Raw genomic sequence first — 21669 nt, 5'->3', positions numbered from 1 at the left:
CTGGAACTTTTCACAGAGGAAAAGACATTCCAGACCTGATGGGCTGTATGAAAAGGGAAACTGAGGCAAACTACCATATTGCTTTCACGGCTAAATGCCAAGATTCCTGTATTATAAACAACAGTAATATCTACATTAACTTGATGTTAATTGGGTTTCAAACATTTGCCAGAGCTTGTGTGGATAAAGTAGCTCTGTTCTTTAGCTCTTGGCAAGATCACATGAGACATACAGGGACCATGCTGCAAGAGCAGATCCAATCCACTGTTGTTCTAACCAAGTTTTACCTTGAGTTTGTAAAGAGATTCAATCACGTTATTGAACATGACTTTGATAAACCATTTCTGTTCTACACTGGCACAGCTTCTAACCCAATACGAGCTGTAGTAAGGCAGAACCAAGGATGGGGAGCTCTTGGGATGCAGTCAGCAATGTTTGTGTCATCCCTTCCTGCATCAATTTTGCGTTGGGTGTGTCACGTTATTGACTTGAACTGGGGCCATATAGAACATGGTTGCAACCAAGGTCCCGTAGTGGCACCAAATCTTGTATAAAGGGGGGTCAAATAAGGTGTCTAGGACAAGGTTATGGTTTGCTGGTTATGATTATGCGATCTGTATGCATGTATCAATTTGTATTTAAAGTTATGAATATTGACTCTATACTGTCTTTATGCTATGCTTCTGGGTGACACCCCAGAGAAGTTGGTGTCAGCTCTGCCTAGCCTGCTTGATGCCCCATTAAGGACCATCAGCGATACAATTGACCCATTGAGAGAAGGCAGACATGCCTTGGGACTCAGCAAGGTTTGCAGGGACTTGCCTAGGGACAGAACTCTGAGGTTTTTCCAGGCCATGTGATGGACAGCTTGTCTTTGGAACATGAGTGTTGCTCATGACTTTGTGGGCTAAATAAAACTTCTTGTTACACTGCTGCGTGAACAGCTCTTAAGAGACAGGATCAGGGTCTGAGGCTTCCATTGGGCCCTTTGATTGTCATCTCTTCAAGGCAGGGATTGTACCGTTTTACATGAATGTAGATGCAGATATTCCATTGATCCTCTGGTACAAAGTTGTTGACTCGTGTTAGTATATAGGCCTATTTGTTAGCCTGGGATAGAATTTTGGGTTTGACTTTTTGATACTCTTACATCTTATACTAATATGTGTGAACAAAGAACAGAGACACTGTGTGTGTTGCTTCTGCCTGGCCAGATGGGTTTGTTAGTATAGTGGGACCAGATAAGAACAATTAAAGAGTTACTGGGCATGGTGGGAGTGTAATATATGGGCACACACTTTCAGACTGACTCAACTCCTATCACAAGCCAAGGTCAAGCAACTAGTCGGGAAGGGCAAGGGGGGATGGGAGGGAGGCATCAGAAACACTAAAAGGCAAAGAAAAGCCTAGCTTTGGACAGAACACAACCTCACTCCTTACCCCTCCAATGGGATACAAAAGAGGTGGGATGAAGACCCCAGACGCACAACCCTTCAAAACGGAATATGACCATAAGGGGTGTGACTAGGGGCCTGCATTGCAGGTATATTTGGGCCTGCTAAGAAGGAGGAGGTGGGAATAGGAAATGGGGAAGGGGAACATGGGGTAAAGGCTCTATGGCATCAGAGCTGGGAATGGAACACTGGGTAGCAGACTCTGCCGGCGTGTAGAGCTATGGACATGCTTGCTTGGAACTAACCCCCATAAACATCGTATTGTCTGAACTTCGCGCTTCTGGTCATCTGCGTTCTGTCTGCATGACAAGAGTCAGGGGAGCGGGTGAAGGGAAAGCCCTCTAACAACCGTGGTCCTCATCCCAGACCAAGAGGCAATCTTTTGATTGAGTCATAGATTTCAAGGCCAAAAGGGACCACTGATCATCGAGTCTGCCCACCATCGAGTCAGCACAGGCCAGAGACCTTCCCCAAAATAATTCCTAGAGCAGATCTCCTAGAAAAACATCCAATCTTGTTTAAAAGTTATCAGTGATGGAGAATATAACCTCATCCCTTGGTAAATTGTTTCAATGGTTAATTACCCTTACTGTCAAAATTTTAGACCTTATTTCCAGTCTGAATTTTTCTAGCTTCAACTTCCACTCATTGGATCGTGTTAGATCTTTCTCTGCTAGATTGAAGGTCCCATTATTAAATATTTGTTCCCCATGTAGATACTTATAAACTGTGATTAAGTCTCCCTTTAACCTTCTTTTTGTTAAGCTAAATAGATTGAGTTCTTTGAGTCTATCGCTATCAGGCAGGTTTTCTAACCCTTTAATCATTCTCGTGGCTCTTCTCTGAACCCTCTCAAATTGATCAACATCCTTCTTGAACTGTGGGCACCAGAACTAAAAACAGAATTCCAGCAGTGGTTGCACCAGTGCCAACTTCAGAGGTAAAAAAGCCATCTCTATTCCTACTTGAGAGTCACTTGTTTATGCATCCCAGGACCAACTCATTAAGAGCCTTGAAGATAAAGACCTTGAACTTGATGCAGGTTTCTGTGGAAAGTGAGTGAGGGGATGGCAAGTTTGAGGCTCCTATGCATTTTACATTTGTTCACTACTTCCTATTTATCTGTAGACAGATTATGATTTTCTTGAATGTGTTCATTATTTGAAATTATTTGCCATACACTCCTCCAGCATAACTTTTGGGTTGTAGCTTGTTCATGAGCTGTTTGTTAGGAGTGTCAGCGATGAGGAATCTGAGCTCTTTCAATTGAACACATGGGTCACTGTTCCTGGTCCCTTACTGGAGAAACACGACTCTCGATCAGGTTCCTGATGTGAAGTTTGGCTCCTATCAAGTTGCTTCTTGTGAATACTCAGCTATATTTGCTTCAAATTCACTGTTTCTGCACATGTGCCTGCCAGAAAACTTGTTTGCTAAAATAGGCTTGGAAAGTGAAAGCAAAAGAGCCATGAACAAGGAGAATTCATTTGAAAATTCATATGAATATTAGCTGATAACTTTTTGCAGTGTTCACCTAGCTCGGTCGCTAATCGGGGATAGATTGGATCTCAGGACCTAGAAAGGGAAGGGTCTACAGATACTTAACAAGCCTCGATGAGCTGCCAAAATCTTAACAACCGGTTCCCTATAAAACGTTCTGATTTAAGGGAAGTGCCAAGAGTGGAGGAGGCGGGGGTGTAGTGGCAGGGAAGAGATTGCAGAGAGGCAAAAGGGGCCCATTGCAGGGGGTGCAGTGGCAGGGAAGGAGTGGCACAAGGGAGAAGTGGGCAGGAGGGGGTTGTTGCAAAGGGCTGGCTGGCGGGGGTGTGTATGAGCCTGGGGTTGTTGCAGGAGGGTGAAGGTGGCAGGGAGGGGTTTGCACAAGGGAGGAGTGGGCAGGAGGGAGACGGCAGGAGGTGGGGGGCGGGCCCGAGGTTGATGCAGGGGTGAAGATGACCGTGGCTGGCTGGGGGAGGGTTGCCAGATGGAGGTTGCCCAGAGGCAAAAGTGGCAGGACAGGGTGGGTAGTTGGGGCAAGGGGTTCACAGGGGAGAAGGTAGCTGGTTGGTGGGTGTTGGAGGGGGTGGCACTGGCTGGGGGAGGGGTGCCTGGGTTGCTTTCACATACACCATTCCCCAGGCCAGGGACTGGACCTGCCCACCCCCCAGCGCTCCGCGAGCCCACGCGGCTCCCCGTGGCCCAGCTAGGCACCTAGCAGGCAGAATAGACACCCAGCTTCTCCGCCCAAAGAGCAGAGCGCAGCTGCTCCTTCTTCCCCGCGCCGCGGGCCGAGCCGGGCTCCCCACCACCCCTGGGGGCTCTCAGCGGCCCCGCGCCCGAGCCGGGCTCCCCACCGTCCACGGGGCTCTCAGCGGCGGCTCTCAGCTGCTGAGAGCCCCAGGGGCGGTGGGGAGTTCAGCTCAGCCCGCGGTGCGGGGAAGAAGGCGCAGCTGCTAGTGCTAGACCCTCCCCTTCCCCGCTCCGCTGCCGGCTGCTCCCCCAGGGGGAGGGACTGGCCACGCCGCGGGCAGCCCCTCTGGAGCCGGGAGGTGGGTAGCCGCGGTAGCCTTGTGTTCCGTTGTTTAAAAAAAATTGGGGGGGCACCGCTTTTTGGCACCCCCAACCACTTGGTGCCTCGCAGTCAACACAAATAACACAACTAATGAACCTAACCTAACTAATGGACCAAGACCCTGTTGTATTAGGTGCTGTACAAACATACAACAAAACGACAGTCCCTGCTCCAGGGAGCTGACAATCTCAGTATAAGACAAGAGGGGAGGGAGAGCTCAGTGGTTTGAGCAGTGGCCTGCTAAACCCAGGGTTGTGAGTTCAATCCTTGAGGGAGCCATTTAGGGATCTGGGGCAAAAATTGGGGATTGGCCCTGCTTCGAGCAGGGGGCTGGACTGGATGACCTCCTGAGGTCCCTTCCACCCCCGATGTTCTATGATTCTAAGAGAAGACAGGTGGATCCAGAAGACAAAGTGGAGGCAAGTCTCTCAGTGGCTCCTTCATTAACTATCTTAAGTTATGGATTCCAAGGCCGGAAGGGACCATTGTGATCATCTAGTCTGACCTCCTGTGTAGCACAGGCCAGAGACCTGCCCCAGAATTATTCCCAGAACAGAGCTGTTAGAGAAACATCCCATCTTGATTTAAAAATGGTCAGTGATGGAGAATCCACCTCAGGATCCGTCTGCGTATCTGTTTGGTTCTTGCTCCATAGACAATAGGATTCAGCAGGGGCGGCATCAGGAGGTAGGCGTCCCCCATGACAACCTGAACCAGTGGAGTGAGGCCTTTCCCAAACCTGTGCACCACGGACAGTCCAATCAGTGGCACGTAGAAAGCCAGGACCACACAGAGGTGGGCCACGCAGGTGCTGAAAGCCTTGACACGCTCCTTCCTTGAGGACAGCTGCAAGACAGCCTTGATGATCATGAAGTAGGACAAGGCAATCAGCAGCGCGTCGAGTCCCATCACCAAGAGGATAGCAGTCAAGCCATAGACGACATTGGCTGTGGTGCTGGTGCAGGCCAGGTTCATAATGTCCTGGTGCAAACAATAGGAGTGCGACAGGACGTTGGAGCCGCAGAACGACAGGCGAAGAATGAGCAAGGGCAAAGGGAGGCCAAACAGCATGCCCCTAGCCATAGCAACCAGGCCTATCTTCGCCGTCATTGGATTGGTGAGGATGGTGGCGTGCCGCAGAGGGTGGCAGATGGCCATGTACCTATCCCAGGCCATGGCCAGCAAGACGGTGGACTCGACAGCAGACAGGGAGTGGATGAGGAACATCTGGAGCAGGCAGGCGCCGAAGCTGATTTCCCTCCAGTCAAACCACAGGTAGGAGAGCATTCTGGGCATGGTGCTGGTGGATAGCGCCAGGTCGACGGCAGCCAGCATACAGAGGAAGAAATACATGGGGGCATGGAGGCTCAGCTCCGTCTTTACAATGAACACCACCGCGCCGTTGCCTACAATGGCCACAAGGTACATGGAGCACAGAGGGAACGCCAGCCAGAAACGGGCAACTTCCAGACCGGGTGTGCCAGACAAGATGAAGGAGGAAAGGCTGAAGTCAGTGTTGTTGGGAGAGGGCATGGTGTGCCGGCTGAAATCCAGTGACGCTATTCCATGTCGTCTCTCCGCTCTGCCAGGGACAGAGAAAGAGTATTGAAATGAAGCACGTCTAGTGATACTGCGTCTGAAGGGATTTCGGCAAGTAGGTGCCACTAACCCTGGGCGGTGAACGAACCCCTCCTTCGGAGAGGCTAGCCCGCCAGCATTGCCCCATCTGCCCCAGGACCCGCCCCCTGCTCAGCCAGAGGATCCCTGAGGACCCCCCAACCCGTGAGGCTGGAGGAGCCCCAAGGAATCTCCCCCACACCCTCCACAGCCATGCCTGCCAGCCCCCCGAGCGCTGGCCTCAGTGCCGGGCTGAACTGCCACCCCGCCCCCCGCCCCCAGTGCCGCCCAGGCCACTGGCCCCCAGGCTGGCCCAAGCACCACCCCGGGCTGCCTCTGGCCACCTGTGGGCCTGAGCTCCAGGCAACCGGCTTGAGCTGAGTGAGCCCCTGCCGGCTTCAGGGTAGAGGGGGAGTGAGGGCAGGGCCTCGGGGCAGAACACGGGCGGGACCAGGGCCTCGGTCAGGGGAGACTTCGCCTGCCCTGTCCTTTGACACTCGCTGCCCACGCCACGAACAAGAAATTCGCTTCCCAGTTCTGGTCAGCGCAGCAGGCCCAGGGCTTCCACCCTGAGCCCCTAGCCCCTCCCTTCAGGGACCCACCACAGGAGTTCGCGCCACCCCACGGCGGCCTCCCTTCCCCGTCACTGCCTGCGCCAATCACCCTCTGCTGGCCTCTTGCAGCCCTTAATAGGCCCAGGTGCAGCCCAGCCCCTTTCCATCGGCTGGATTGGGCTCACCTGCTCTGACCCAGGGGCGCTGGCCCAGGTCTGCTCACAGGGACCAGGGAGAGGCCTGACTCTTGGGCCCTTTGCTCCCTGAGTGAAAAGGAGGAGGGAGGTTGTAGCCCCACCTAATGTAATGGACACCCCAAAGGGGTCAGGAGTAGGTAGCCCCATGGAGAGGGCTGCAGGGGAAAAAAGCGCATGCAGTGCCCATTGCAGAATGTTTCAATTGCTTCTCTGGCTTGGATGCCCTGGGGGACTTTCCGTTTTTCTTTGTCCTGCATCTCCAGCCACGGCAGTCCATGCTGAGATTTTAAGGTGCATGTATGTAATCTGTAGAACCTGCTCCGAGCATCTGAAGACCATTAGGAATGCTGCTTGGCTGCAGGATAATATTACTTTTACTCCCTGTACCGGTGTGATGAAATGGGAATTTTCTGCAATATTTTAATGACCCCTATGTGTGCCTCAGTTTACCCTATATGTTGCATTGTTGCCAAGTTCAGGGGGAAAGGGATTAAGTTCAGGGAAGCCTAAGAGACATGGGGATGAATGTCACCCCGTTGTGTGAGCCGGGATGGGTCACTGCAGAGGATGTGAGGGAGATTCTCACACCTGAGCCATTCTTTTTGGGTGACAAATCTGAGGAACTGTTCTAGGTTGAGGTGTCTATAGAGAAGGTTTTGAAATAAATTGATAAATTAAACAGTAGTAAGTTATCAGGACCAGATGGTATCACCCAAGAGTTCTGAACTAACTCAAATATGAAATTGCAGAACTACTAACTGTGGTCTGTAACCTATCGTTTAAATCAGCCACTGTACCAGATGACTGCAGGACAGCTAATGTGACGCCAATTTTTAAAAAAGTCTCCAGAGGTGATCCCGGCAATTACAGACCAGTAAGCCTGATTTCAGTACCAGGCAAATTGGTTGAAACTATAGTAAAGGACAGAATTATCCAACACATAGATGAACATGATTTGCTGGGGAAGAGTCAACATGGTTTTTGAAAATGGAAATCATGCCTCAAAAATCTATTAGAATTCTTTGAGGGGGTCAACAAACATGTGGACAAGAGAGATTCAGTGGATATAGTGTATTTAGATTTTCAGAAAGCCTTTGACAAGGTCCCACACCAAAGACTCTTAAGCAAAATAAGCAGTCATGGGATTAGAAGGAAGGTCCTCTCACGGATCAGCAACAGGTTAAAAGATAGGAAACAAAGGGTAGGAATAAATGGTCAGTTTTCAGAATGGAGAGAGGTCAATAGTGGTGTCCCCCGGGGGTCTGTACTGGGACCAGTCCTATTCAACATATTCATAAAAGATCTGGAAAAAGGGTTAAACAGTGAAGTGGCAAAATTTGCATACAAGACAAAATTATTCAAGATAGTTAAGTCCAAAGCAGACTGCGAAGAGCTACAAAGGGGAATCTCATAAAACTGGGTGACTGGGCAACAAACTGGCAGATGAAATTTAATGTTGATAAGTGCAAAGTAATGCCCACTGGAAAACATAATCCCAACTATACGTATACAACGATGGGGTCTAAATTACCTGTTACCACCCAAGAGAGAGATCTTGGAGTTGTTGTGGATAGTTCTCTGAAAACATCCACTCCATGGGCAGCGGCAGTCAAAAAAGGGAACAGAATGCTGGGAATCATTAAGAAAGGGATCGATAATGTGAAGGAAAATTTAATAGGCCTCAGACTTTGGTCAAGCCTGTCTAGGCCTTAGACAACGGTCAAGTTTGTTTCTGTGTATAAGGGGCAGGAGGGAAGGCAAAATGAAAAGTTTTAAGCAGAACAATTTGTAACAAACAGGCATGTTAAAGTGTAACCACAACAGTAGTGTTAGAAAGGATGTTAAACCACAAGAGAAACACCTGTGAATAACAGGAAAAAGCTTGTTTTTCTATACCCCAAATAAGGAAGCTTGTTTTGATAGATTCCTAACAAGGCAAAATATCGATGTAAAAGTATGTGTAACCGGTTGTGGTTTTAAGCGATATAAGTGCCTGTATTTCTGCATTCGGCAGAACAGCCCTGCCTGTCTCTCCTTGCAATGTGCATTGCTTGAAATAAAGGGCCTCAGGCTGATTCTGATCAAACACAACACGTGGACATTTTTCTGCCACTAATTGGTGCCATGACTCGGATAGACGGCGACCCCCGAGAGCCGAAGGACCACAAGCTGTTCCCCACCAGACCCCGGGCCCATCAGAAAGGTAAGAGACCTTTTGAAATCTCTATATTGGGTTTCTGGTGGAGGACCGCCCATAGGCTCTGGGATTGGGTGAGTTGTATGCTCTATCCGGACCTTTTGCTGCCAGACACGCCCAATGCCCTTGAGGTGGGTTAGAGTCCCATCCAGGTTTGGTTTCCCTGGGAAGAGCCACTGGTTGTGGCTGGGCAGGTCGTGGATAGACCCGGGTCTGTGTGCCAGTTTGAAAGTGAAGGTTGGTAGACCGGTGTGAGTGTGAGACACAGGAAGATGCCCAGAGCGCCCTGCAAAGTCAGAGGTGTCTATAAAGCAAGCCCTGTGACTCCATCTAGCGGGCATCGTGATAATGCCCTGACCTCGGCAGTTTCCCTCTGCATGGCATGACCGGCAAGGGGCCTGTCTGGGTCTAGGAGAGTGTAATCCCATCCCTTCCGTCCTCGGACAGTCTGTTTCCGTACCCTCTTTCCTCCCCTGTCTCTAGCTCCCACACTGAAGGCGGCTTGACAAGCCACTGACGGTCTGATCACCTCACCTGAAGTGACAGAGTATGCGGCAGCAGCCGACGCTCTTTGCTGAATGGAGGCTGTAAGACAGTTGTGGAGACCCTAAAAAAACCTTCCCTGTGTAAGTGTGACGAGTGAATTGAGTTAAGTACTGGGGGCCGGGAAATCCAAAAAGGATTCCCCTCTCTCCAGGTGAAGTACTGGGGGCCGGAGGATCCAAGAGGATTCCGCTCTCGCTAGGTACAGATGGGGGCCGGTGAGTCAAAAAGGATCACCGCCTGCCAAAAGGCACACCGGCGTACTACATGTACGCAAATTATAGTCCTTTCACTTGCAAGTTTTTAGAGAAATGGAATTGGTATACCAGGGATGATCCGAAATTACAGTTTCCCTTAGAGGGAAGTTTTGACCTTGACTAGATTGTGCACCTCAAAGGTACACTTCTTGCCAATAATGTTGGATAAGGTCAGTTTGATGCATATTTCGATTGGTATAGGAAAACAGAAAAACGGTACCGTAAATCTCAGTTGAGGAGTCTCAAGGACTCCCAGAAAATACTTAAAACACCATTAAAAAAGACAAGAGAGATTAGCTTTTCCTCAAAACCCCTGCGGGCCAACAGCAGATATCTCTCTCTACCCTTCAATGCCTCTTCAGGGTACCCCCACAGATCCCTCTAAGGATCTTATAGATTTATGTTTAAAATGTAATGGGGTGGGCAATATTCCTATTCCCCACCCCATCTCTTCACCTCTGTCCGTTTCTACTGGTCCTTTGTTTGACCATAGAATCATAGAATATCAGGGTTGGAAGGGACCTCAGGAGGTCAACTAGTCCAACCCCCTGCCCAAAACAGGACCAATCCCCAACTAAATCATCCCAGCCAGGGCTTTGTCAAGCCTGACCTTAAAAATTTCTAAGAAAGAAGATTCCACCACCTCCCTAGGGAATGCATTCCAGTGTTTCACCACCCTCCTAGTGAAAAAGTTTTTCCTAATATCCAATCTAAACCTCCCCCACTGCAACTTGAGACCATTACTCCTCATTCTGTCATCTGCTACCACTGAGAACAGTCTAGATCATCCTCTTTGGAACCCCCTTTCAGGTCATTGAAAGGAGCTATCAAATTCCCCCTCATTCTTCTCTTCCGCAGCCTAAACAATCCCAGTTCCCTCAGCCTCTCCTCATAAGTCATGTGTTCCAGTCCCCTAATCGTTTTTGTTGCCCTCCGCTGGACTCTTTCCAATTTTTCCACATCCTTCTTGTAGTGTGGGGCCCAAAACTGGACACAGTACTCCAGATGAGGCCTCACCAATGTCGAATAGAGGGGAACGATCACGTCCCTCGATCAGCTGGCAATGCCCCTACTTATACATCCCAAAATGCTATTGGCCTTCTTGGTAACAAGGGCACACTGCTGACTCATATCCAGCTTCTCGTCCACTGTAACCCTTTTCTGCAGAACTGCTGCCGAGCCATTCAGTCCCTAGTCTGTAGCAGTGCATGGGATTCTTCCGTCCTAAGTGCAGGACTCTGCACTTGTCCTTGTTGAACCATCATGCTTTCCTCCTAAGCCCTTGTTCACCTATTAACCTTTTGGAAAAGGATTTGCTGTGTAAATTAAATTGTACAATCTATTGTACCCCAGATGGTGTGTATCTGGATGTGCCTGGTCCTGCTCACAGTGAGGTCCTGGCAGTTTTGTATGTGGACGCTCCAAAAGAGGAGACCGACTGAAGTCCTTCCTTGTTGCAACAGGAACTGCTGGCTAAGGTCCCTCTCTCCTTGTGGGTTAATCATGCCGACCAGGCTGGGCACATTGGGTCTGTCCAACCGGTTAAAATTCTGCCTGAACCCAGCAAGACCCCTTCCTAAAATTCATCTAAATCCTCTCTCAAAATAGGCCAAGAAAGGTATCCGCCCTGTAGTCACCTCCTTGATTCAGCAGGGAGTTATTATTCCTATGGTCAGTAAGTGTAACTCCCCCATTTTCTCATGTTGTTAATGCTGCTGTTCTCCCTCCCTTTCCTGTTGTCCCTAGCCCTGCTCCTGTCCTTTCCTACACTGCACCGGTGCTGAGGGGTTGGTACCGCCTCAAATAAGGGAAAGGTTGTATTAAGCCCGGACATGACAAATTAAGGCTATTGTTAAATAAAATGCATCTAGATGTAAAAAATAAATGGGTGTGTATGTCACTAGGTGTTAATAAATAAATAAAAGGGGGGTTAGCCAAAAAGCCCCCCTCCTTGCTCAATTGGTCGTAGAGCAATGCCTGTGCCCGGGAGAAAACAAAATAATGCAGAAAGAAAAAAGGATCAGGGCCAAACAAGCAGACAGCAGCAGTTTGAGGAAGTTAAAAAAACCGAGTAAGAAGTTAACTCTGTAGTTACTGGAAGAAATTAAACAAACTGTCTGTAAATAATCCAGGCAAGAGGTTATTTAAGTAAAATCATTTGACTATAAACAAGTTAGTCAAATTTGCTCAAAAAACACTCCTGGTGTGTACAGTCTTTGTTTTATAAGTTTGAGATAAATTGGTGTTTTCAGGTTGTAAAGCTGAACAAATACTTTTGCCAGACAAAAGAAATTTGTGTTGTTTAATTTTGGTATTCAGCATTTAATCCTGAAGGTAACTTAATGCTTTACAAGATTTAAAATGTTTTTTTAATAAAAACCAGAATTGGGGCTGCAGCAGGGCAGTCAAAGCCAGGAGAATAAAAAAAAGATTTCAAATCTGAATTGGTAACAAATAGCAGACAGAAGCTGTAGTCAGTGCCCCACACTAAGTCTGAAGGTGGCTCTGTGTAATCAAGGGTCACTTTGCCAAAGGGGAAGCCCAAACTGATTGTGTTTTCCTTTTCAAATCAATGTGTGTTTAAAAGCAGGAGTTAAAGGTTAAAAGTTAATTGTGTCCTTTTAAGACGGAGTTGGCTGATAACTCTGAGTCCAAAAGCAACCCAAAAATGTCTGTGTTAATGCAAATCACCCAAATAAAAATAAAAGCCATTAAAACCTGACCTGCCTATAAAACAAATACAGGAAAATATGGGGAGTGATTCCTCAGTTTTGCCTGCAATCAGCAAGGATATTTGTAACAAAAAGGAATATTTTAAGCAATGCTGCCGGCAGTGTGTAATCTGCCAGCAGCATAGCGTTGGTAAAGCTGTCAAGGTTAGGCAGGCAGCACATCCCCCTTCCTGGGAACCTTTTGTAAATATTCAAATTAATTTTGTTTAAATGTCTAAATGTTGTAATTATGAGTGTGTTTTAGTTAATGTATTTTCCAGCTGGGTTGAGGCTTTTCCCTGTAAAAAGGCAGATGCCAAAAACTGTTGTAAAACTTCTGTTTAAGAATTTTGTACCACGATTCGGCATACCTGGGCGTAGCATCGGTGATCATGGACTGGATAAATTATAACAAGTCATGTGCAGCTTTACAGATCGAGCGCAATCTCCACTGCCTCACCACCCGCAGTTTGCTGGGACAGTGGAGCGCCAAAATGGCATCCTGCGAAAACCAATTTGAATTGACCCGATGCCCTGCCACCTGCTCTTATGAGCATAAAATCCACTGTAAATTGAAAGATCGGACTCAGCCCCCATGAAATCCTCATGGGAAGACCAGTGAGACTTCCTGCTGCTCCCCCTGTGCCACCACACCTGAAAGACCTGCAGCTGGATGATAATAAAATACTCACATATTGCCAGTCGTTAATGAAGTGTGTCAAGTCTTCACCAGGAGTGGACAAGTCTCCACCAGGAGTCTAGCTCAGCTGGCCTCACTGAACAGAGCTCACGGTGTGAAGCAGGAGGGCTGGAGCCCCAGAGGTTCAGTCATGGGAGGTGGTGAGGCCACGTGGAACCTACTCTGGAGGCAGAGTGAGACCCCTACCGGTTCTGGCACACCGAGGGGTTCCTCCAAGAGACCGTCCCAAAGCTGGGGGCGTAGCACTGATCCTGTGGGGCTGTGACAACCGGTAAGAGGGGTTTGCAGAATATTAATACAATATTGTTTAGTAAATCAACAAATGTAATTAGAGAAAAAGTGCGCTGAAATATTTGTAGCAGAGAGAGAGAGAGAGAGAGAGATATTATTTTTGGCTCAAACTCCCTTCTGTCCTATTGCTGGGGTTTTGTTTCCTGATTTGTAGAGTCTTGCCTGGGCTTAGAGGGCTGCAGCTGACTGATTAGCTAGTTTCCTCACTCCATGCACTGTGTGAGTTACTGTACAAGTCTGTCTCCTCAGGGCCAGGCACAAAAGAGGGGACGGAGCGCTGGGTGAGCTATTACATGAGCCCTGATAGCTCAGCACAGCCGAAACGGCCCTGAGCTGCATCTGGGCCCTGGTCTCCCCCAGATTTGGTGGCATTCCCATCTGCAGTTTCGGTTCAGGCCCATCGCTAATGAAAGCGGACTGAGCACCGATGGCTTTATGGAGCTGATCCAAGGCTCGCTGCTGTCAATCGGAGGCATTCCATTGTCCCCTCCATGGGCTTTGGATCAGAGCTAAACCATGATCATTATTTCACTCAAGGTCGGGTTTTCTTGTGAATGCCAGAGAGGCCTCAGCTCACTTCCGAGCTCCATTGGATATAGGCCTTGAGACAGACACACCCTGATTCCATCTTCTCTCTTACATATTTTTTAAACACTCTGACGTTCCGAGCATGCCACGTCCCTGGATCAGCCTTTCACTTGCCACAATCTCTAGCAACAGGTTCCCACTTTGTATTAACGCTCCTTTTGCAAATACATTACAGAGGGTTCATGAATGATTAACGGATGTTTTGATAAATGATTGGCCAATTGTTATAGAGTCTGATGGGTTAATTCGTTGTTTGTAACTACGGCTTAAAGCCTTTTATGATACCTTCTACCGATGTGCTTATAATAACCTATAACACATACTACTTGAGTGTGTAACATGGCAATAGCTATTAATCACTTACTAACCCGTTATAAATGGGAGCGTAATATACAGTTGGCCAAAAATCTACTGCTGAACATTTCAATAACCCACTTGCATTAATGATTAGGTAAAAGGGACAAGCCTCCTGAATTATTAATAGCAACGAACAGAATCAGTCAGTTTCGCCTTCTAATCCTTTTACAATACAAGTAGGGTGTCATCACACTGTGAGACTCCTGTTGGACAAGTAGCCCCATCCTTTTAAAACACTGTAAGACAGGGTGACTGGCAGAGAAACAGGTGACATGAGCAGGGGATCTTTTCCTAGCTGTAGTTCACTCCGGGTCTTTGGACCTAGGGCGACCATCTAGAAAGTGTGAAAATTTTGGGGGGGACAGACAGGGGGGTTATAGGTGCCTATATAAAAAAATGCTCCGAATATCGGGACTGCCCCTATAAAATCAGGACATCTGGCAACCGTATTTGGACCATGTATATGCAGGGCAAGATTTTCAACTGTGACAAGTGATTTTGGGGACCCAAATTGGGACAGGTTAAAAGGGTTTAATTTTCTGATCATGGGTGCTGAGCACGGTTTAAAAATCAGGTCTTGCTTAGGCATAGCCATAACAGAGATTCAGAATGGGTCCCTGTCTTTCAAAGCAATCACTTTTGTATTTCTAACTTGAGCCTTCCAACCAAAAGCCTCAGGAAACAACGGCATCAAGGGCAAAGCACATGCAAGCAGCAAAACCCAGACTTTGGCAAAGTGTGGTTTGATCCCTGCAGCCGGATGATCACTATAAGCAGCAGCCCGAATTCTCTTGCAAACAGTGACCCTGACCTTCTAATTACGGAACCAGGCTCACACTAAGCCTCTGACTCACCAGAATGAAACAAGCAAGGAGGATTTCTTCACCATCCAAGAAAAGCCACGCACAGCTCTCACCTGCCCGCCTGCAGCACCTAAGACTTGTCAGGGAGGGCAGCTTATATTATTATGCCTTCTGGAAAGCCCACTGGGGTCACAGCATTAGCACTGAGGCCTCTCAAATGACTTCTAAACAGAAATGGGTGCTCGAGGCAACTGCCGGCCAGTCACTTTATATTAACCCTTCTTTGTCCTGACTCCTGGGTCAGCTCTTCAGCTACTATAAACGGGACAGGTGACCATCTGGTCCGGTATCGATATGTCCTGGTCAATTTGTGACTGGACTGCAGAAATGTCCGCTCCGTCCAGCAGGGAAAGAGTTAATTCCCTGCTCACCCGCCCTACCTCCCATCCAGAAGCAGGCAGTGGAAAGCTGGTAGATCCCCTAGGGACTCTTGATTGAGCACCAGGAGGCCAAGGAATTAGGTGAGATTTAGCTTTGATAAAACTGCCTGTTGGTGAGAGAGAGAGATGGAGAGCCTTGCTAGCAGGAATGGTAACTGAGGAACTTGAGAACTGACACCCATATATAGTAGGGGCCTGCCCGGGCCTGGTTCTGGCATGCAAGTATCCTTGCTTACCCCTAGTGCCCCCTACACAAGGGCCAGGCTGCTCCTACACCAAAGGGACTGCTAGGCACTAGGTAGACTGATGGAAGAATTTGCCTTGAGAGAGAGGCTAGTCTGTGGTAGGGCACTGGACTAGGACTCCAGACACCCAGGTTCAAGTCCTTGTCCCCCCCCCCCCCCCCAGACTTTCTCTGTGACCTTATGCAAGTTCCTTGGGGGTACATGTATGCTGTAATCTAAGGTGTGAATTCAGCTGTTACCCCCTCTCCAATTCCTTGTTGGAAAAAAAGCCAGCGATAAACGTGGTAGGTGATGAAATGGTGCAGAGCAAGCAGGCGTGAGCTGGGGCATTACAGAATGGAAGCTGGGAGGCCGTTGCCTTAAAGGGCGTGATGATCTCTTTTGGCTGCGCTGCAGATATTGACCCACAGTCATCAGTGTCAGCTAAAGCTCATCTAGTAGCTTGGAGCCACGGCCAACATTTGCGAATACTAGGCACCTAAATCTATATTTAAGCTCCTAAAGCTAAGCGGCGAGGCTTTCCGAGGCGCTGAACAACTGCCAGCTGCAAAAGACCGGAACAGGGGTTTAGAATATGATGGCCGGCTCAGAGGAGCTGAGCTGTGTGCATGGAGCCCAACGTGTGTTTTCAGACGTGCTAGTGCAACAAACCTACAGCTCCTACTTATTCCCCCATCCTTGCATGCACCTGCCCGGAGCTTGATCGTCTGAATGCCCGAGGACAGTGCTGGAACTCTCTGAGCATGAACACCTCCATCAGACGGAGACTCCAGCCTGCAGGGGTTTCACCACAGAACTGTGCCGTCTCCCAGAACAGAACCCTTGTCTAGTCTCTGCTGTGTGGAGTCTACGTTCTTGTGGAGTAATCTATACAAGCCTTGGGCTGCTTGCTCCCATACGTTAGCTCTGTCTTGGATACACAAACATTGGAAGTGATTCTGAGAGATGCTGGGCAAACCTATCTCCCACTAAAGTGTGTCTGGGTGTCCTCGACTTTCTTGGAGTATCTGTTACCCGAAATTGGGCCAGCTCGTAAGCTTAGGGATAATTAATAACCCACCAGAATTTGGCAGAAAGCAGAACGTTTATTACACTGATATCTAAGCTCCTGTCAGGGTTCCTTCCCCACTCTAGGGTACAGATGTGGGGACCCGCATGAAAGACCCCCTAAGCTTATTTCTACCAGTTTAGGTTAAAACTTTCCCAAGGCACAAAGTCTTTGCCCTTGGATTAGGTAAACGCTGCCACCAAGTGATTTAACAAACAATCAGGGAAAGGACCACTTGGGGTTCCTATTTCCCCAAAATATCCCCCCAAGCCCTTACACCCCCTTTCCTGGGGAGGCTTGAGAATAAACAAGATGAGCACAAACCAGCCTTGGATTTTTAAGACCCAAAAAATCCAATCAGATTCTTAAAAAACAGAACTTTATTAGAAGAACAAAAAAAGATAAGAGAACAACTCTGTAAGATCAGAATGGAAGATAACCTTACAGACAGTCAGATTCAAAACACAGAGAATCCCTCTCGGCAAACCCTTAAGTTACACAAAAACAGGAATACACATTCCCTCCAGCACAGCGAATTTCACAAGCCAAAAACAAAGAAAACCTAACGCATTTTCTAGCTAGATTACTACTAACTTTATAGGAGTTCGAGGCTTGCATCCTTGATCTGTGCCCGGCAAAGGTATCACACAGACAGACAAAAGCCTTTTCCCCCCCTCCAGATTTGAAAGTATCTTGTCCCCTCATTGGTCATTTTGGGTCAGGTGCCAGCCAGGTTACCGTAGCTTCTTAACCCTTTACAGGTGAAAGGATTTTGCCTCTGGCCAGGAGGGATTTTATAGCACTGTATACAGAAATGTGGTTATCTTTCCCTTTATATTTATGACAGCTCCAAAGAAGAAAAGGGGGAGATCGGGTCACACTCACACTTGCATACTCATGCTCCCAGGACAGGTCCAGCACTGGAGATGTCAGGATCCTTCAAGGTAAGTGTCCCACAGCTCAGCAATGGATGGTGTGATGAAGGTAAGTCTTCCCGAGGCATGATGGAATGCAACTCAGCGAACCCCTGGTCAGGTGGTCCGGGAGAAGGGCCTTTTTGGGAAGTACAAGCTTGTGAGTGCACTCCTGAGCGCACGGCCCTGTCCCCTTTTAAGGACCTGCTCCTCATGGCCTGTGACTAGAGATGACTTGGCTGCATCTGGTTGGTCACACTCCACCTCAGGCAGTGTCCATGCATTGGGTGTGTGATCGCTGTCCAATCAGAGTCCCAGACAACTTGTCTACCTTGGAGCTCTTCTGAAGCAGCCCATTCATCCCACAAGCATTCCAGGAGGGAGCGGGAGGGGGAAAGCCGCTTCACAGGTATTCAAAGAGGGAGAGGAGATAAAAGGGGGGGGTGGGGTGTACCAGACCTTTTGAGCATAGAGGTTATACATAGCATAGTCATACAGAGCATACAGATCACTGCTGCTCCTACAACAGTATCTAGTCGGTTCCCAGGTAAATGAGACTGGCACTGTGAGACCTAAAACGGACTTCATTCCAGGGCCAGGTTCAGAGACCTTTTACACACTGACTCCCATGAGAAGCCCCGTTGACGTCAGTGGGACCATTCATGGAGGAAGGTGCTACCCAGTTTTCTCTTTCACCTTTTCAGGTTCATGGAGGATTTCTCCACACCATTCTTTTCCTTCTTTATTCCAGCCAGGGTGGGGGATGGAGCATAATCTAGGAGTGGCCAGACTCTGAATCGTCTGATCTCCCCAATGGGAGCTGCAAGTGCTCAGTATCAGGCAGGAGAAGGCCCATTACAAGCAAAGCTCCTTCTGACTAACCTTTGGCTTCATCCTGTTTCCATAGAAGGCTGTGGCAACTTTCCCACTGACTTCCATAGAACAGGATCAAACGCTTAATTCTGTGACTTCCTGTTTACTGGAGTGGGGGTGGAGAAGAGTGTTCTTCACATTGCAAGGAAAGCAAACCCCATTATAGTCTCTAAGTGGGGATCACTAAAGGCTGGGTTTGCAGCTTCAGGGAATATTTATACTGCACACTGACACTGCCCAGCTGGAGTCATTTAGTCCACCCAGATGAGCTTGCTCTTAAAATGAAGCATTCTCTAGGAAAGCAGCCCACGAAGGATGGGGAAAGCTGACTTTCAGAGACGCTGAGCTGTTATGTTAATTTAGAACCCAGATGTTTACAGTAGTTCAAATGATTCCTTCCAATGTTACTTTACTTTGCACGTGCCAACCCTGAGTTTCATATGTCATTGGGCTGCCTTTTCTTCACCCTTTCTTGGGTTCTGCAGCTCCTCACTCTTCACTAATTTGTTTGCCACCTGCAAATTTTACCACCTCAGTCCCCCCTCCCCCCCCACACCCGGCCCTTTGCCAGATCATCAATAACTATATTAAACATCAGCCCAGGTACTGAATCTTGGCCCACCCCCTGCTGCCAGCCTGGTGCCATGTTGAAAATTGACCAGTTCTTCCCATTCTATGTTAGATTCACTGCAACTGAGTCCTTCCTCTTCTCAGCCACTAGGGGCACTACCTGCACCCAGAATCCAAAACAATAGCCAAGTGGTGAATGCATGATGTCTACTGGATTCCTAGATCCCAAGGCCAGAAGGGAGCATGGTGATCATCTAGTCTGACCCCCTGTAGAGCGTAGGCCCCACAATAATTCCTAGAGCAGGTCTTCTAGAAAAAACATCCTGTCTTCATTTAACAATTGCCTGTGATGGAGAATCCTCTCCCACCCTTGGTAAATTGTCTCAATGGTTAACTACTCTGACTGTTAAAAATGTACCCCTTGTTTCCAGTCTGAATATTAATACTAATACGTGCTCTGACCAGGAGGCCAGTATGACCCTAGCACAATCCCAGCTCTTACAAGCATACAGAAAAATGACGTCATTATTTCTCATAACCGCTTTAAATAGCTAAATCTCCTTTACTGTGGGCACGATGTTGTAAAACACATATTGATGATGTGCAGTGCAGAACAGCCGACAGAACAACATGCAAAACAAGCCAGTGAGGCTCATTGAAAGCGACAACCCATGCAAAAGCACCATTGTGTACAGCACCACAGATGTGCCGGGTGCTTTACAGAAGCAATTAAAGATCTGGGCCGAACTTTTTGAAAACGTTGGGTGCCTGAGTTGAGACACCTTAAAAGGGGCTGATTTTCAGAAAGTGCTCAGCACCCCCCCCTCCGAAAATCAGGCCCCTTTGAGTGCCGCCAGTTGAGCCCCCAGTAATTGGAGCGCCCAGAATCACCAGGCGCTTTTGGAAAGCTTGGTCACAGCCCCTGCCCCGAGGCACTTACAGACCATGTTAGATAGGGCACAGCATGAGGCAGGAAGAGAGGACCTTAGGCAAGCAGGGCGAAGGGAGGTTTACACAGATTGATTAGGTGACTAGCTTTTTCAGGGTCTGCATGTTAGTGGCTCCCCGTTCCACCGCCCTAGGCCTTTTTAAAAAATAATTGATTTGGGCCCAAATCTTGCAATTGCATCCTCATAGGTGGATCCCTCCCTTCTTGCAGACCCCGGCAATCAGGGCCTTTGGTCTGATGAAGTTGGCAGGGGAGTGGGAGTGATTCTAGGAGGAAATGGAAGAACATAACATTGAGCCGGGATACAACGTCCAAGTGGAATTGCAGTTTTCTTCTTCTGGCTAAGCACAGGGCACCCTTTGATTTAACACGACGAAGCAATTCACCTGAATTTTCTGGGAAGCCTGATGGTGAAAGTCCATCACGTTGAATCGTTTTTCCACCACAGTGTTCTGAGCAAGGCTCTGCGGATCTGTTTGGATTTGATGCTGTATATGATAGGATTTAAGACAGGGGGCACAATAAGGTAGATATAGGCCACCACGATGTTAACCATAGGGGGAACATTGTTACCAAAGCGATGGAGAAATGACAGCCCAATCATTGGGATGAAGAAGATTAGGACAGCACAGATATGGGAGACACATGTGTTTAAAGCCTTGAGACATTTTTCCTTGGTTGTGAGGCTGACCACAGTCTTAATGATCAGAACATAAGATAGCACAATGAACACACAATCCACACCAACCGTTGAAAGAATGACAATTAAACCATACAGGACGTTGACTTTTATATCCGCGCAGGCCAGCTTCATGATATCAGGGTGAAAGCAAAATGAGTGGGAAAGCACATTGTTCCCACAGTAGGTTAACCTCTTGAGCAGAAAGGGTATTGGGAAGAGGGAGATCACAGCTCTTGAAACAATTGCCAGCCCTATTTTTATGATGGTTGACTTGGTCAAGATGGACGAATATCTCAGAGGGTTGGAGATAGCGATGAAACGATCGAAGGCCATGGCCAGGAGCACTGAGGATTCCATCACTGACAGTATATGGATAAAATACATCTGGGTGAGACAGGCATTGAACTCAATTTTTCTGATCTTAAACCAAAAGATGCCCAGCGTGGTAGGAAGGGTGCACAAAGCCAGGCCCAGGTCCATCACAGCCAGCATGGAAAGGAAGTAGTACATAGGCTTATGAAGACTTTGGGTCTTCTTGATGATGATCAGGATCAGGCAGTTCCCTGAAAGGCCAATAAGATAGAACACGCAGAAAGGGATGGAGATCCAGTGGTGATTGGCTTCCAGACCTGGAAAGCCCGTCAGGAGGAAGGTGGAAGGCTGATAGAAGGAGGAATTGACAAGTGGCATGGTGTGCTGGGGCTGCTCCATCCCACCTCAGATGTCGCACAGCCTAGAGTTAAAAACAAAACCACAACAAACTGCCCATGTCATTTGATGCTGTACAGTGTACCCTAAAACCACAACCGCCCATCTGATTACCTGCTCTGTGGTACATATGACCACATAACTACCAAAGCCCCCCATATGACTAGATGCTCTGCTGAACCTACAATCATGTAATGATACAAAATTGCATGTAATTACACTGCACTACAGGATATACATCCATTTAACAACCACTAAACCCCCACGTTCGGACACTGTCATGTATCACTGATGCCTCTTTATAGAATTTCTTAGGCACTAGGGAATCTCTACCACAATTGCCACCTAGACTGAGGTGTTGTTGGGAAGCAGGTACAAATTGGTGTAGATGACGCCGAA

The 21669-nt window shown here is 48.1% G+C and overlaps 2 protein-coding genes across 2 annotated transcripts; both read right to left on the bottom strand.

Annotated features, from left to right (window-relative positions):
- Nucleotides 1-4620: 4620 nt before the first annotated feature.
- On the bottom strand, nt 4621-5559 carry LOC102946055 (olfactory receptor 51E2-like). Its single transcript, XM_027833559.2, has one exon. The coding sequence runs from the start codon at nt 5557-5559 to the stop codon at nt 4621-4623; it is 939 nt and encodes a 312-aa protein (XP_027689360.2).
- A 14301-nt stretch (nt 5560-19860) lies between these two features.
- LOC102947858 (olfactory receptor 51G2) lies at nt 19861-21273 on the bottom strand. Its single transcript, XM_007071382.3, has one exon. The coding sequence runs from the start codon at nt 21271-21273 to the stop codon at nt 20302-20304; it is 972 nt and encodes a 323-aa protein (XP_007071444.2). The 3' UTR covers nt 19861-20301.
- Between the last annotated feature and the right edge of the window lie 396 nt (nt 21274-21669).

Source organism: Chelonia mydas, chromosome 1 (genome assembly GCF_015237465.2).
Source record: "Chelonia mydas isolate rCheMyd1 chromosome 1, rCheMyd1.pri.v2, whole genome shotgun sequence".
Lineage (NCBI taxonomy): Eukaryota > Metazoa > Chordata > Testudines > Cheloniidae > Chelonia > Chelonia mydas.
The sequence above is the reverse complement of the archived record's forward strand: the minus strand, read 5'-3'. Positions and strand labels throughout refer to the sequence as shown.